The sequence below is a fragment of the Carcharhinus amblyrhynchos genome, chromosome 5 (assembly GCF_965287045.1).
Source record: "Carcharhinus amblyrhynchos chromosome 5, sCarAmb.v2.hapA, whole genome shotgun sequence".
Classification (NCBI taxonomy): Eukaryota; Metazoa; Chordata; class Chondrichthyes; order Carcharhiniformes; family Carcharhinidae; genus Carcharhinus; species Carcharhinus amblyrhynchos.
Window position 1 is genome coordinate 95,014,379 of NC_137328.1, and position 14,460 is coordinate 95,028,838.

Here is a 14,460-nt window from a genome sequence, read left to right on the forward strand (position 1 = left end):
ATCACCTAATGCGTGATGTAGTTTAATGGCAGGGATGCGAAATTCTCTACTGATCTCTGTGTAAACTAATTACTAGATTAGTTGAGACCAAATGTATATTACAGAATCAGATAAAGGATTTTGATCAACGGATTCACACTGTTGATTAACGACAGGAGGAATGTTCTGAGAGATACAATCAGGAGTGACGTAAACTAATTTCATTAGCTCAACAGCAGAACTGTTTGTTTGCAAGGTAAAAATTCATCTCTCTAAATGATTTATAGACCAAAACATATTTATACTAGCTTATCATTTAGCTTATAATATTGATCAGGTATAGCTTTGCTAAATATATTCCATTTGTTTGGAACTGTCTTAGCTCAGTCATGTCACGGCAGATGTGCCAGTGGTAATACACACTTGAGATTGTGGGATTTAAAAAAAGAACTTTTGAAAACCCACCAAGAAGCACACAAGATATATTTGGTCCAGCCTGTGTGTCCCAGATTGATATAAACAAACATACAGTACCTATCAAATAATGTTTACAGAGGGTTTTTTGGTGATAAGTGTCACAAAATGGGGTATCAAGCTTAAACTTTAAAATAAGTATTGTAATATTCAAATGCAAGTAACATGATCATGGACTGAGGTAGAGAATAGAGCAACAAAGCACTGAGAATAAGAAATGAAAAACTGCACAAGCAAGACCTGAGAGAGCAAGCTGAAAATAGAAGCTACAGCCTCAGATCCAAATGACTACCTAGCATACAACTTTATGAAATGGAGAGTGTACTTACAGTTCACAAGTTTCACATTTACTAGGAGGTTGGCATTTAACACAAAAGTCAAGGGATTCGGTCCACCATCCTCTAGCAACAACATGGCTTGGTCCTGAGTTGGATGCTCGTCCACCACTACTGGACCTCCAATTAAGGAGAAAGTTAATTAAATAACATAAGTGAATAAAGATGACACTTGTCCATTTGATCACATCCTTCTAGAATACTAACTCTAAGATTTTCCCACTTACAGTTTTAACATCCACCAAAAAAAACTTTGCTTTTATATCTCAAAGAATCAAATTAACATTGAAATAACAGTCAAGTATTTCAGTTTAGATTGTGCTTCAAGTTCCAGGTTTGGGGATTGACCTCAACTTCACACTCAGAATTGAGCATTCTATCAATGGAGCCAAGCAGACATACAAGTGATAGCTTTACCACACAGAAACCACCAATTTAGCTCAATATTTACAATATGTTTAATTAACAAGTAAAATTACAATTGTAGTCTGACAGTCTGAAGAGTTTTACACAAATTGCACATATACATGAACAAAGGAATTAGGAGTAGGAGGCCATTTGGCCTCATTAGCCTTCTCCATCAATCAAAATCACAGCTGATACAATTGCAGCTTCATTTGGACTTTCCAGCCCCCATAACCTTTGATCCCTTGTTCCATAAGAATCTTTCTATCTGAGCCTTAAAAATTTTCAAAGATCCTGCCTCCACCACTCTTTGGGGATGAGAACTCCATTGGCTCTCAACTTCAAGAGTAAAAAATTTTCACCTCTGTCTTAACGGCATGTTGGCACAGTGGTTAGCACTGCTGCCTCAGCGCCAGGGAGCCGGGTTCGATTCCCAGCTTGGATCACTGTCTGTGTGGGCTTTGCACATTTGCCCTGCGTCCGCATGTGTTTCCTCCAGGTGCTCCAGTTTTCTCCCTTGGTCCAAAGATGTGCAAGTTAGGTGGATTGGCCATGCCAAATTGCCCCTTAGTATCAGGGGAACCAGCTAGGTTAAATGCATGGGATTATGGGGATATGGCCTGGGTGCGATTGTGGTCAGTGCAGACTCGATAAGTCGAATGCTCTGCACTGCAGAGTTCTAGATTCTACGAACTGAGACCCCCCCTTATTTTTAAACTTCGTCCCTTAGTTCTGGTGTCTCCCACAAAGGGAAACATCCTTTCAGAATCCACTCTGTCAAGCCCCCTGAGGACCTTCTATGTTTCAATAAGATTGCTTCTCGTTCTTCTAAACTTCAGCGGTTACAAGTTCAGCTTGTCTAACCTTTACACTAAAGATAACCCCCTCATCCCAGGAAACAGTCAAATAAACCTCTGAACTTGAGACCAAAACTGTTCTCCCCAAAACCCTGTACAATTGTAGCAAAATTTCCTATTTTAATATTCCAATTCCCATGCAATAAACAATAACATTATATTTGCCTTCCTAAGGATTTATTGTATCTGCATACTAACTTGGTGATTCATGCACCAGGACACCCAGATTCCACTGTACCTTAAGAGTCCTGCAATGTCTCTCTATTTGAATAAAATGTTGCTTTTCTGTTCCTCCTGCCAAAGCAGATACTCCATCTAACAATATTTTGCCCACTCTCAACCTATCTATATCCCTTTGCTAACGCCTGATGCCTTCTTCACAACTTACTTTCCTATCTATCTTTGCTTCAACTTAATTTAGTAACGACTCATTTGGCCCCTTCATCCAAATCATTGATACAAACAGTAAATAGTTGAAGCCCCAGCAGTGATTTCTGCGGTACTCCATTTGTTACATCTTGCCAATCCAAAGATGACCCATTTATGCCTACAATGCTTCCTTGTCAGCTAACTAATCTTTTCATGCTAAAATGCCACCAGCTACAGCATGAGTTATTTTGTGTAGTAACCTTTGATGTAGCATTCTCTCAAATGCATTCCAGAAATCTAAATACCGCACATACACAGGTTCTATTTACCCACATTACTCATTACTTCCACGAAAAAACCTCAATAAGTTAGTCAAACACAATTTTCCTTTCACAAAACCATGTTGCCTGGTTGCTTTGAGATTTTCTAACTGCCCAGACGTAACCTTCTTAATAATAGATTCCAGTATTTTCCTGATGACAGATGTTAAGCTAAGGGGCCTGTGATTTCCTGTCTTCTGTCTCCCTCCTTTCTTGAATAGAGCAATTACTTTTTCCAATGTGATGGGACCTTTCCAGAACGTAAGGAATTTTGAAAAATCAAAACCAATGTATCTAATATCTTAGTTACCACTTTTTTAAGACCGTAGCAAGAAGTCCATTGAAACCTGGGGACTTGTCAGCTTTTCATTCTAATAATTTTCTTAGTTCTCTTTCCATGATGTTTTTAATTGTTTTAAAGTTCCTCCCTTTCACCTCTTGACTCAATTATTTACGGGATAAGAGTTGCATCCTCTACAGTGAAGAGGGATGCCAAATATCTATTCAGCTGCCATTTTCTTCTTTTCCATTTTTAATTCCGACCATTCTATGGAGGGTCAACGTCCACTTGAGTTACTCTTCTCCTTTTTGAATACCTGCAGGAACGTTTGTAATCTAACTTTATATTTCTCCCTCAATATTATTTTCGTCATTATTTGGGTTTTTTTTAAACATCCTGTTCAATCTTTTGATCTGCTACTAATCTTAATGGAAGTGGATGATTTTTCTTTCCATTTGATACTATCTTTAATTTCTTAAGTTAGCCACAGGTGGTGCATTCTTCTTTCTCACTGAATATCAAAACTAAGGGTATTTCTAAAAATATCAATGGTTGAAACCGTGAAGCCCAGGTCACATCCTAATTGGTTGTTACTTATTGCTTTACTCAGATAATTCCACAAATCAGGTAGACTCATTTAAACGTGAAATTTGCAACAAATGTAAGGAAGTATCATTTTGATTCTAGAGTTTTTTTTATGGTAAGTTAAGACTTGATGAAAGGCCAATCAATAAGTTTAACTGGCCAATTATTTCATCAGTTTGTCTGAACTTACTGTACATATTGCTACAACTATCAACTACATATCAATGATTGATCCTTCAAAGCAATTCAATATAGGCAAAGCACATTAAGACTTTTAAGAACCATGATATAGCAAGTTTTTTTCTAATTTCTACTTATATTACAAACATAATACAATCTTCTTTATGCTTTTACCTTTTAAATGTGCACAAAAAGCTTTATTGAAAATATTATATATCATTATCAAATACCTTCTTGTTCTCCTATTGCTACAATAATGGGAGGTAGACCATGCTCGTCATCTGGAATGAGGCTGATGACTTTTGCAACAGACTTGCCAACATTAGCCAGCGCTCTATAGTCTGCTCGACAAGTAATGTCAGACTTGACATCTTGAAGACTTGTTAAAATTGTCTTTGTTAGAGCTGAGTCAGTCCTCAAAGCATCAACTTGACTTGTAACATCAGAATGGATTTTATCTCCTGTGCTACAAGACGAAGGCTGCAAATTGGGGAAAAAGAGGACCTCTAAAGCTTAAAGTAATTGCAAACTTTTGTAAACATTTTTAAATTCTTTTAAGTGTTATATAAATGCTGTTTGTTTATCTCAATAAAAGGGTGCAAGACATATAACTAGCCACTGTTTTAGGCTAAGAAATTTCTAACACTAACAATTGGATTTGCTGTTTTAAAAGGAATTAATTTGGCATTCACTCATACCATTTTTGGTTCCTGTGAGGGAGGAGTCATCTGGCATACTTCATCTGGTGCTCTTTTGCCTACTCCAACTATTGAACTTCCTGTCATTGTTGTTGTGTCTGCCACTTCTCCATTTGGCAGGATACCATCTGCAAACCAGACCCTTTTCTGCTCTCTGGAACAGATGCCTGTGGAGAAAAAAAACCTGATAAAATTAATACATTTATCACTAAGAGCTACAAACATTTTAGGACTACAGCATCAATTCTATTTTCTTTAGATCACAACTTAAAACTGATGCAAATTTTCATAGAAGCAATGTGCTGATGCCAGCATTAAAGAATAGCAATCCAAATATAGCATAAAGAGTGATAAAAATGCTTCATGCTCAACATTAAACTGAGGAATGATTCACATAGACATTCTGATACAAATTGGTTCAACAGTCAATGGATCAAAACATAAATAAATATAATTTATGCATACATGGATATTTCACTAGCATAAGCTTTTGTATGCAGCCAATTAAGATATTATAGTTTGTGTTTCAGAATTGGTTAGATCACACTTGAAGTACCGTGCAGAATTTTGGACACAATTTTATAAAGACCACAGAGAAAAATTACATTTTCATTCACAGAATAACTTAAAAGATTTCCTGAATAGTCTTTTGGGTGAAGGCCAACATGAAGTACTAAGATCGCAGAACAGAAGGTTTGATTCCCAATCTATACTGCTAGGTGACTTCAGCTAGACAGTGTTATAATTCAGGTCAGAAATTCCAAAGTGTTTTATGGAACCCACCTGGATCATAAGTTTTGCACTTTGAATTTGGTGAGGATAAGCATGATATGTTTCACCTCAGCTTTGATTGAAATGATCCACTAGGGAGCTTTTCTCTAATAAAGCTGATTTAAGAATATAGTTAACATATATGGAAAGAAAATTACCAATAACTTTTATCAATTACAAACAAAAAACTAACCATAAAATGTATAACCCTTAACAAATATATCTAAGAACAGTCAAGGTGCCTTTGCCTGATCCTTATTTGGTGACCTTCAGGCCAATATCACAGGACGACGCAAAGAGACTCCACTGTGGATCACTGGCCTTTATTGTAAGGGTGCTGATTAGAGGATTGATACAACTGAAGTGTATCTTCAGTTGTATCAATCCTCTAATCAGATCCCATCCGGAGTATAACATACAGTTATGCGTACCGAAGCTCAAAAATTACATTGGCCTAGGAAGGGGAACAAAGATCATCAAAATAATACTATGACCTAAAGAGTTAAGTTAGGGGGCTAGTGGCATAAACAGTCCGTATTCCCTTCAGTTAGTTATGAGGTGTAACGGGATGGAAGAGAAAATACTTCACTTTTACTTTACCAAATTAGATAAACCAAATCTAACTAAAATAACTGATACAATTAAAAATTAACTGATCAGATAAATAAGGTCTGATACATATTGAACAGCAGGTGACGTGCTGTAATGGCAGCACATGGAAGTCTGAAGAGAAATGTGATCCTGGCCAGCCAAATCTATATTAATGGTGTGTGTTCCCAAAAGAATGGTACGGCTAAAGCAGAACAACATTTGGGATAAGCAGCAACAAAAACAATCAGGGAGGGAAAATTTCTCAGCTCAGAAAAAAAAGTAGAATCAATTTGAAAAGATTTCTCATCCCAATGAGATAAGAAATAGCAAGGGGCAGGAAATAGGTGGGTGGGAATTTGTTAACCCTGCCCAGCCCAAGCAACAGTTGCCGTATAGGGTAGGGTGTAAATCAGTAAATTAGAAATGCAATAACAAGAATAATCATCATCCTGGGGTTCCTTAATCTTAATTTTGACTGGGCAAACCGAATTGCAGTAACGAGGAACAAAGATAGTTTTCTAGATTAGTAGGTCAAGCAACCAACTAGGAAACAGGCTATTTTTGAAGCTAGTATTGTGCAATGAGAGGGTTAATCATTAACCTTGGAGTATAGGAGACAAGATTTGGAAGGTCGCAAATGTAACACTTCTATTTAAGGAAGCATTAGATAAGGCATCACAAGAGGTTATTACATTAAAATTAGGAGTCATGGGATTGGGGTCAATTTTAGGATGGATTGAGCATTGGTTATTGGATAGAAAACAGTAGGAATAAACAGAACTTTTGCATTATGCAATGCAAGGATCAGTTCATGGGCCTGAGCTTTTTACAATCTATGTTAATGACCTAGAGAAGTGAGACTAAATTCAACATATCCAAGGATACTGATGATATCAAGTCAGGTGGGAAAGTAAGCAATGAAGAAGACGCTAAGAGGCTGCTCAGGTATATGAACAGGCTGAACTACTGGGCAAGAACATGGAAGATGGAAAATCATGTTGCAATTTGGTAGGAAAAATAAGAAGAACATTTTGAATGGCAAAAATCAGGAATGTTTACATTCAGAACAATCTGGGTGTCCTTACATTTTATTCACAGAAAGTTAACATGCAGATGAGGCAAGTAATTTGGTGAGGCAAGTAATTAGGTAGGCAACTGTTAGGTTAGCTTTTGGTATCTAGGGATTGGAGTACAAGAGGAAAAAGAGGTCTTGCAACAAATTTTATAAAACACTGCAACGCCACATTTCTGTACTTGATTGCAGTTTTCATCCCCTTATCCAGGAAGGACATACTTATCCTGGCAGGAACACAAGATTTGCTAAACTGGATCCAGGATAAGGGGGATTGCCTTACAGAGAGGGATCGAATAGGCTAGACCAAGGTCTCTTGCAGTTTAGAAGAATGAAGTAAGCAAATTGAAACACAAGTTTCTGAAGGAGCTCAACAGGGTGGACACTGAGATAAAGTCTATCTTGTGAGATAAAGCCTGAGACAAAGCCTTGTAAGCCTTACTTGTGACTAATAAATAAAACTTTTTTTATGGTGGCAGGTGGGAGACTACACGTATAGAGTCTCCCACCCTCCAACCTCCTCTAACCTAAAAAGCTTTGGTGTGAGAGCAGGTAAGCATTTTTCTTTCTTTTCTCTTTCACTTCTTAGTATGGGAAGTTAGCAGGGATGGCAGTGCAGACAGTGCAATGTTCCTCCTGTGGGATGTTTGAGGTGAGAGACACCACTAGTGTCCCAGCTGAGTACACCTGCAGGAAGTGCACCCAATTCCAGCTCCTTGAAGTCCATGTTAGGGAACTGGAGCTGGAACTGGGTGAACTCAGGATCATTCAGAAGGCAGAGACAGTTATGGAAAAAAGCTACAGGGAGGTAGTTACTCCGAGAAATGAGGATACTTGGGTGACTGTTAGAAGGGGTAAGAAGCAGTCAGTGCAGCAATCCCCTGTGGCCTCTTCTCTGTTTAACAAGTATACCATTTTGGATACAGTGTGGTGGTGGTGTTTGGTGGGGGGGGGAACCTCACCAGGGTAAGCCATGGGGTACAGGTTTCTGGCACAGAGTTTGCCCCTGTTGCGCAGAAGGGAAGGGGGAGAGGAGTAAAGCATTAGTCATTGGGAACTCCATAGTTAGGGGGACAGATAGGAGATTCTGTGGGAACAAGAGAGAATCGCAGTTGGTGTGTTGCCTCCCAGGTGCCAGGATCCGTGATGTCTCGCATCATATTTTCAGGATCCTTAAGGAGGAGGGGGACCAGCCCCAAGTCATGGTCCACTTAGGCACCAAAGACATAGGTAGGAAAAGGGATGGGGATGTAAGGTAGAAATTCAGGGAGTTAGAGCCGGAACAAACAGAGTTATTATCTCTGGTTTGTTACCCATGCCAAGTGCCAGTGAGGAGAGGAATAGGGAATGAGAGCAGTTGAACATGTGGTACAGGGATGGTGCAGAAGGGAGGGATTCTGATACCTGGATAATTGGGGGTCATTCTGGGGTAGGTGGTATGGTCTACACCTGAATCAGAGGGGTACCAATATCTTGGGGTGGGGTTGGGGAGGGGGAGAGAATTTACTACAAGCCTAGTTTATTCAGCCTCTCCTCACGGCTCAACCCCCTCAACTCCGGAATCATCCTAGTAAACCTCCTCTGCGCTCCCTCCAAGGCCAAAATATCCTTGCGTAAGTGCGGCGACCAAAACTGCACACAGTCCTCCAGCTGTGGCCTCACCAGTGCCCTATACAGCCGCAGCAAGACCTCCCTACTTTTATATTCAATCCCCCCTCGCTATGAAGGCCAGCAGCCCATTTGCCTTCCTGATCACCTGCAGGCTGGGTTTTTGCGACTCATGCACAAGGACCCTGAGGTCCCTCTGCACCGTCGCATGCTGCAGTTTTTTGCCACGTAAGTAATAGTCCTTCCTACCATTATTCCTAACAAAGTGGACAACCTCACATTTGCCAACATTAAATTCCATTTGCCATTTCCTGGCCCATTCACCCAGCCTATCTAGATCCTTCTGCAGACTCTCCACACCCTCTGCACAATTTGCCGTTCCACCAATCTTGGTGTCATCAGCAAATTTCGACACCATACACTCGGTTCCCTCCTCCAGATCATCTATATAAATGGTGAATAGCTGAGGTCCCAGCACCGACCCCTGGGGCACTCCACTAGTCACCAACCGCCAATCCGAATAGCACCCACTGACCCCTACTCTCTGCCTCCTATTTGACAGCCAATCCCCTATCCACGCTAACACCCTACCCCCAACTCCATGCCCCCTGACCTTCTGTAATAACCTCTTGTGAGGCACCTTGTCAAACGCCTTCTGAAAATCAAGAAACACCACATCCACCGGCTCTCCTCTATCCACCGCCCTAGACACATCCTCATAGAACTCCAATAAATTCATCAGACACAACTTCCCCTTAACGAAACCGTGCCGCGTCTGCTCTACCAAACAATTCTCCTCAAGATGCCTCGCTATTTTCTCCTTGATCACAGATTCTAACATTTTTCCTACAACAGACGTTAAACTAACCGTCCTATAATTCCCCGCGTTTTGCCTGCCACCGTTCTTAAACAACGGCGTAACATTAGCCATTTTCCAATCTTCTGGCACTTCCCCGGAATCCAGGATCAAGGAAAACCCTAAAGCTTTCTATCAGTATGTCAAGAATAAAAGAATGACTAGGGTAAGATTAAGGCCAGTCAAGGACAGTCGTGGGAAGTAGTGTGTGGAGTCCAAAGAGATAGGAGATGTGCTAAATGAATATTTTTCATCAGTATTCAGACAGGAAGAAGACAATGTTGTTGAGGAGAATACTGAGGTACAGGCTACCAGACTAGACTGGATTAAGGTTCATAAAGAGGTGGCGTTATCTATTTTCATACTTTTCAGAATTGTTCAGTCCCCTGGGTTGGATGGGATATATCCTAGAATTCTCTGGGAGGCTAGGGAGGAGATTGCAGTGCCTTTGGCTTTGATCTTTATGTTGTCATTATCTACAGGAATAATGCCAGAAGACTGGAGGATAGCAAATGTTGTACCCTTGTTCAAGAAGGGGAGTAGAGACAACCCCAGTAATTATAGACCAGTGGGCCTTACTTCTGTTGCAGGCAAAGTTTTGGAAAGGATTATAAAAAGATAGGATTTATAATCATCTAGAAAGAATAATTTGCTTAGCGATAGTCAACATGGTTTTGTGAAGGGCAGGTAGTGCTTCATAAACCTTATTGAGTTCTTTGAGAAGGTGACCAAAGAGGTGAATGAGGGTAAAGCAGTTGGTATGGTGTACATGGATTTCAGTAAAGCATTTGGTAAGATTCCCCATGGTAAACTATTGCAGAAGATATGGAGGCATGGGATTGAGGGTGATTTAGCGGTTTGGATCAGAAATTGGCTAGCTGCAAGTAGACAGAGGTTGGTGGTTGACAGGAAATGTTCATCCTGGAGTTCAGTTACTAGTGGTGTAAGGCAAGGATCTGTTTTGGGGTCGCTGCTGTTTGTCATTTTTATTAATGACCTGGATGAGGGCATAGAAGGATGGGTTAGTAAATTTGCGGATGACACTAAAGTCAGTGGAGTTGTGGACAGTGCGAAAGGATGTTGCAGGTTACAGAAGGTCATAGATAAGCTGCAGAGCTGTGCTGAGAGGTGGCAAATGGAGTTTAATGCAGAAAAGTGTGAAGTGATTCACTTTGGAAGGAGTAACCGGAATACAGAGTACAGAGCTAATGGTAAGATACTTGGTATGTGATGAGCAGAGAGATCTCGGTGTCCACGTATATAGATCCCGGAAAGTTGACACCCAGGTTGACAGGGTTGTTAAGGCGGCATATGGTGTGTTAGCTTTTATTGGCAGAGGGATTGAGTTTCGGAGCCATGAGGTCATGTTGCAGCTGTACAAAGCTCTGATGCAGTCGCACTTGGAGTACTGCGTACAGTTCTGGTCGCCGCATTATAGGAAGGATGTGGAAGCATTGGAAAGGGTGCCCTGCCTACAACAGCAGTGGATTTGCCAATATTAGGGGCATTTAAAAGGTCTTTGGATAAACATCTGGATGATATTGGAATAGCGTAGGTTAGATGAGCTTTAGATTGGTTTCACAGGTCAGCGCAACATCAAGGGGCGAAGGGCCTGTACTGCGCTGTAATGTTGTATGGGTTCAATAAGTATCATAATTTATTCTGATGATTCCTAAGTCTAACATTCACAATGTTGTGTAGATAGAAAGATTTATCTGCAAAGGCCTAGAGGATGCTCCTGCAGCCATATTGCTGCATGAGTTAGCAAAAATCAATTGAATAAAAGTTGAAATGTTCTTTTTGAATCAAAACCCCACATATCTCCACATACAATTAATCCTAAGTGTGGTGAATGCTGATGAGCAGAAAAATCAATGCTAATACTTCAGTACAGAATGGAGGAAGGGCTGCCAACTTTCAGATGAACTAAGGCCTCAACTGCCCTTTTAGGTAAGCATAAAAGATTATATAGCACCATTTTGAAGAGGAGCAATGGAGTTATCCCTTGTTATTTGGCCAATATTTAGCCCTCAAATCAAAGCACAGAAACACATTAATACTTATCATTATCATATTGTTGCTTGCTAGGTCCTGCAGGCCTCAATTGCCTGCTGCATCCCCTACATTAAAACAGTGGCAACATTTGAAAAGTTCTTTAGGGTCCTCAAGTCATAAAAGATTTCATGTAGAAAGCTTTCTCTATGGAGTATCAATCACTGGCACTACATAGATAAGTACAGAACCCAATTTGTGTATAGGAAGATTCCACAGCTAATGATTTTTTGTGGTGGTTGTTGCACAGAAGGATACTGGTTGGGATATCAAATGAACTGCTTGCGCCAGTGCTGCAGGATTTTGCAAGTCCACTTCAACAAACAGTTCAGAACATGGTTAGTTTCTTCTAAATGATGGGTGCCTGATAAAGAATTGCTGAGGAACGACAGCATTATGAACATAGACTGTGTATTCAGGAATGGTTTTTACATCAATTCAAGCTACATGCGTCACTGAAGGATAGCAAATGTTTTCATGTTGCAGCTGTACAAAACTCTGGTGCAGCCGCACTTGGAGTATTGTGTACAGTTCTGGTCACCGCATTATAAGAAAGATGTGGAAGCATTGGAAAGGGTGCGGAGGAGATTTATCAAGATGTTGTCTGGTATGGTGGGAAGGAAGGTCTTATGAGGAAAGGCTGAGGGACTTGAGGTTGTTTTCGTTAGAGGGAAGGTTGAGAGGTGACTTAATTGAGGCATACAAGATGATCAGAGGATTAGATAGGGTGGACAGTGAGAGCCTTTTTCCTCGGATGGTGATGGCTAACACGAGGGGACATAGCTTTAAATTGAGGGGTGATATATATAGGACGGATGTCAGAGGTAGGTTCTTTACTCAGAGGGTAGTAAGGGCGTGGAATGCCCTGCCTGCAGCAGTGGATTCGCCAACTTTAAGGTCATTCAAATGGTCATTGGATAGGCACATGGATAATATTGGAATAGTTTAGGTTAGAGGGTCATTAGATTGGTTCCACTAACCAGCGCAACATTGAGGGCCAAAGGGCCTGTACTGCACTGTAATGTTCTACGTTCTATGAAAATCATTTAACAAAAGCATCAACAAAGTCAAGGGGATTAATACAGGAAGTGCAAAGACAAAAATCACAACTTCACTTTTCACAGCCATGTTTAAGGAATGTCACAAACAGATGAAATTCAAGAATGTCAATCAGATTCTGCTGAAGATTGTCATTTGTCCTTAAGGAAAGTAATTCATTTCTTGCTCAATGTTAGTCTGTTTTGAAATGACACTCTGCACTCAGAAGGATGAACAATTTAACTTTAAAAGCTAAAACGTTGAAGTTCCGTGGTTAATATTTTACATTAAATTCAAATTCGAATGCTGGAAGTCATTAATGAACCCTAGTATCAGGACTGTGGTTTCTTGAAAATACTGTTGTACACTTCCAAATAAAGCTTGTAACCATGTTTTTTTTCTTACAAGGCCTTATAAACTAGTGCTTTTATGATTTGCAAGAAATTAAATTACAATATTGAATGCACAAGATCATTTCTAAATACATTTAACAGCTATCAATTTGAAGAGAATGTTGTAATTTAATGTAACTTAAATATTCCCTGAACATTTTTTTTGGGTAAAAGCCAAATACTAAGCAAAAAGTTCATTTGAATTTGGCTGGTCGTGTGTCCAATGGTTTCTGTATGAACATTTATATTTACATTTGTTGTGCAATAACTTTAGAAATGCAGTCCTGAAACTATGAGCATCTGACTTTATAGTTCTATTTATGCAACTGTAAGGATAGCTTTGTTTAAAATACCACATTGAAGATTTTGAATACTTTCATGTCCTGAACAAAACAACAAGTTCAATGGCCCCACTACTGCTGTCCTGCGCTGGATCACTGCCTGACCATTAGGTACCAATGTAAAATTATATGTTATATTGCAGCTACTATAGGTTAAAAATATCAAAATATCATGCGTTGCCATTTTTGAAGTTCTACAATGTTTGTTACTGGGAAGTTTGTTGTGCCTGGTTTTCACATTTCAAGTAGAGAATTACAATACTCTACAAAAAACTAAAAGAGACACTTGTCCTGATGCAATTAGTAAACTGTATCTTTAGACAAAAATTAATGCCATGATAGAAATTCAATAATAATCATTTGCAAAAAGTCAATTTGATCACTAATATCCTTCAGGAAAAGAAACCCACTCCACAACCCAGTCTGGTCCACATTATCCTCAGCAGGTAACTAAGGATAGTCAATACATGGACTATACCTGGTGTTGCCAAATCCAGGATAACAAAAAAAATTCAATGAACAAAGAATCCTAAATCCTCCCAAAGACACCACCATGCTTACTTAACAATAACCAACATTTTAATTGTTTAAGCACCTGACTATACTCAACTCTGCTGTGCATAAGGTGCAAATTATTGGCTAAAATGGACAAGTGAGGAAACATCTTATGGCTCCTTCTTAGAATTAAACTTCACATTTTATTTGTTTTGTGAGACCGTGCTATTAAATTCAGCTGTGGCATAACACACTTTTCATCGCTCCTTAAAAGAACCATGCCATTGCTGGGAAATCAGCTTCAATTCCATCTTTGACATTGGTGCAATTTCATGTTTTTGTATCTGAGACAAACATGTAGCAAGATCATCTGATAGAAATGGCCTCATAGCCCTAATTAATGTGCAATGAATGCAACTGTGTAATCTGATATTTTACAAAAATTCAATGGGAATATGCAATTTGTTGAAGACTAATGAACCTGACGTGCTTGCCTGTTGGATCAGACTTAACTGTTCCTCCACAGTTGAGCAGTCTACCAACACTCACTGTGTAAACAGTTAACAGTACGTTATACTGGAAGACTGCTGGTGGCAGTTAGACCATAAAACTAACAAGTGCTCATATGGAATCAACATAGAAACATGGTTAAAAATTAGAAAAGATAACTGAGCACAGTGCATCAGCTCAGTGGAAGTCAAATTTAAAAAATTTTTAGAACAATTTTACATTTCTATTAAGAGATGTAACTATTCTTTCACG

At 39.5% G+C, this 14,460-nt stretch overlaps 1 protein-coding gene across 4 annotated transcripts in view; it reads right to left on the reverse strand.

The window, feature by feature from the left end:
- Window positions 1-14,460, reverse strand: part of LOC145343190 (zinc finger FYVE domain-containing protein 16-like) — a 75,597-nt gene that overhangs the window by 29,002 nt on the left and 32,135 nt on the right. For 2 of the 4 annotated variants that reach the window (XM_080189213.1, XM_080189210.1), the window contains 3 exons: window positions 4,483-4,649; window positions 4,015-4,264; window positions 783-908 (listed from right to left, as the gene is read on the reverse strand). In XM_080189213.1, coding sequence (XP_080045339.1) covers window positions 783-908; window positions 4,015-4,264; window positions 4,483-4,649 — 543 coding nt within the window. The remainder of the gene's footprint in view (window positions 1-782; window positions 909-4,014; window positions 4,265-4,482; window positions 4,650-14,460) is intronic. The other 2 variants (XM_080189212.1, XM_080189211.1) reach the window with 2 other exon arrangements.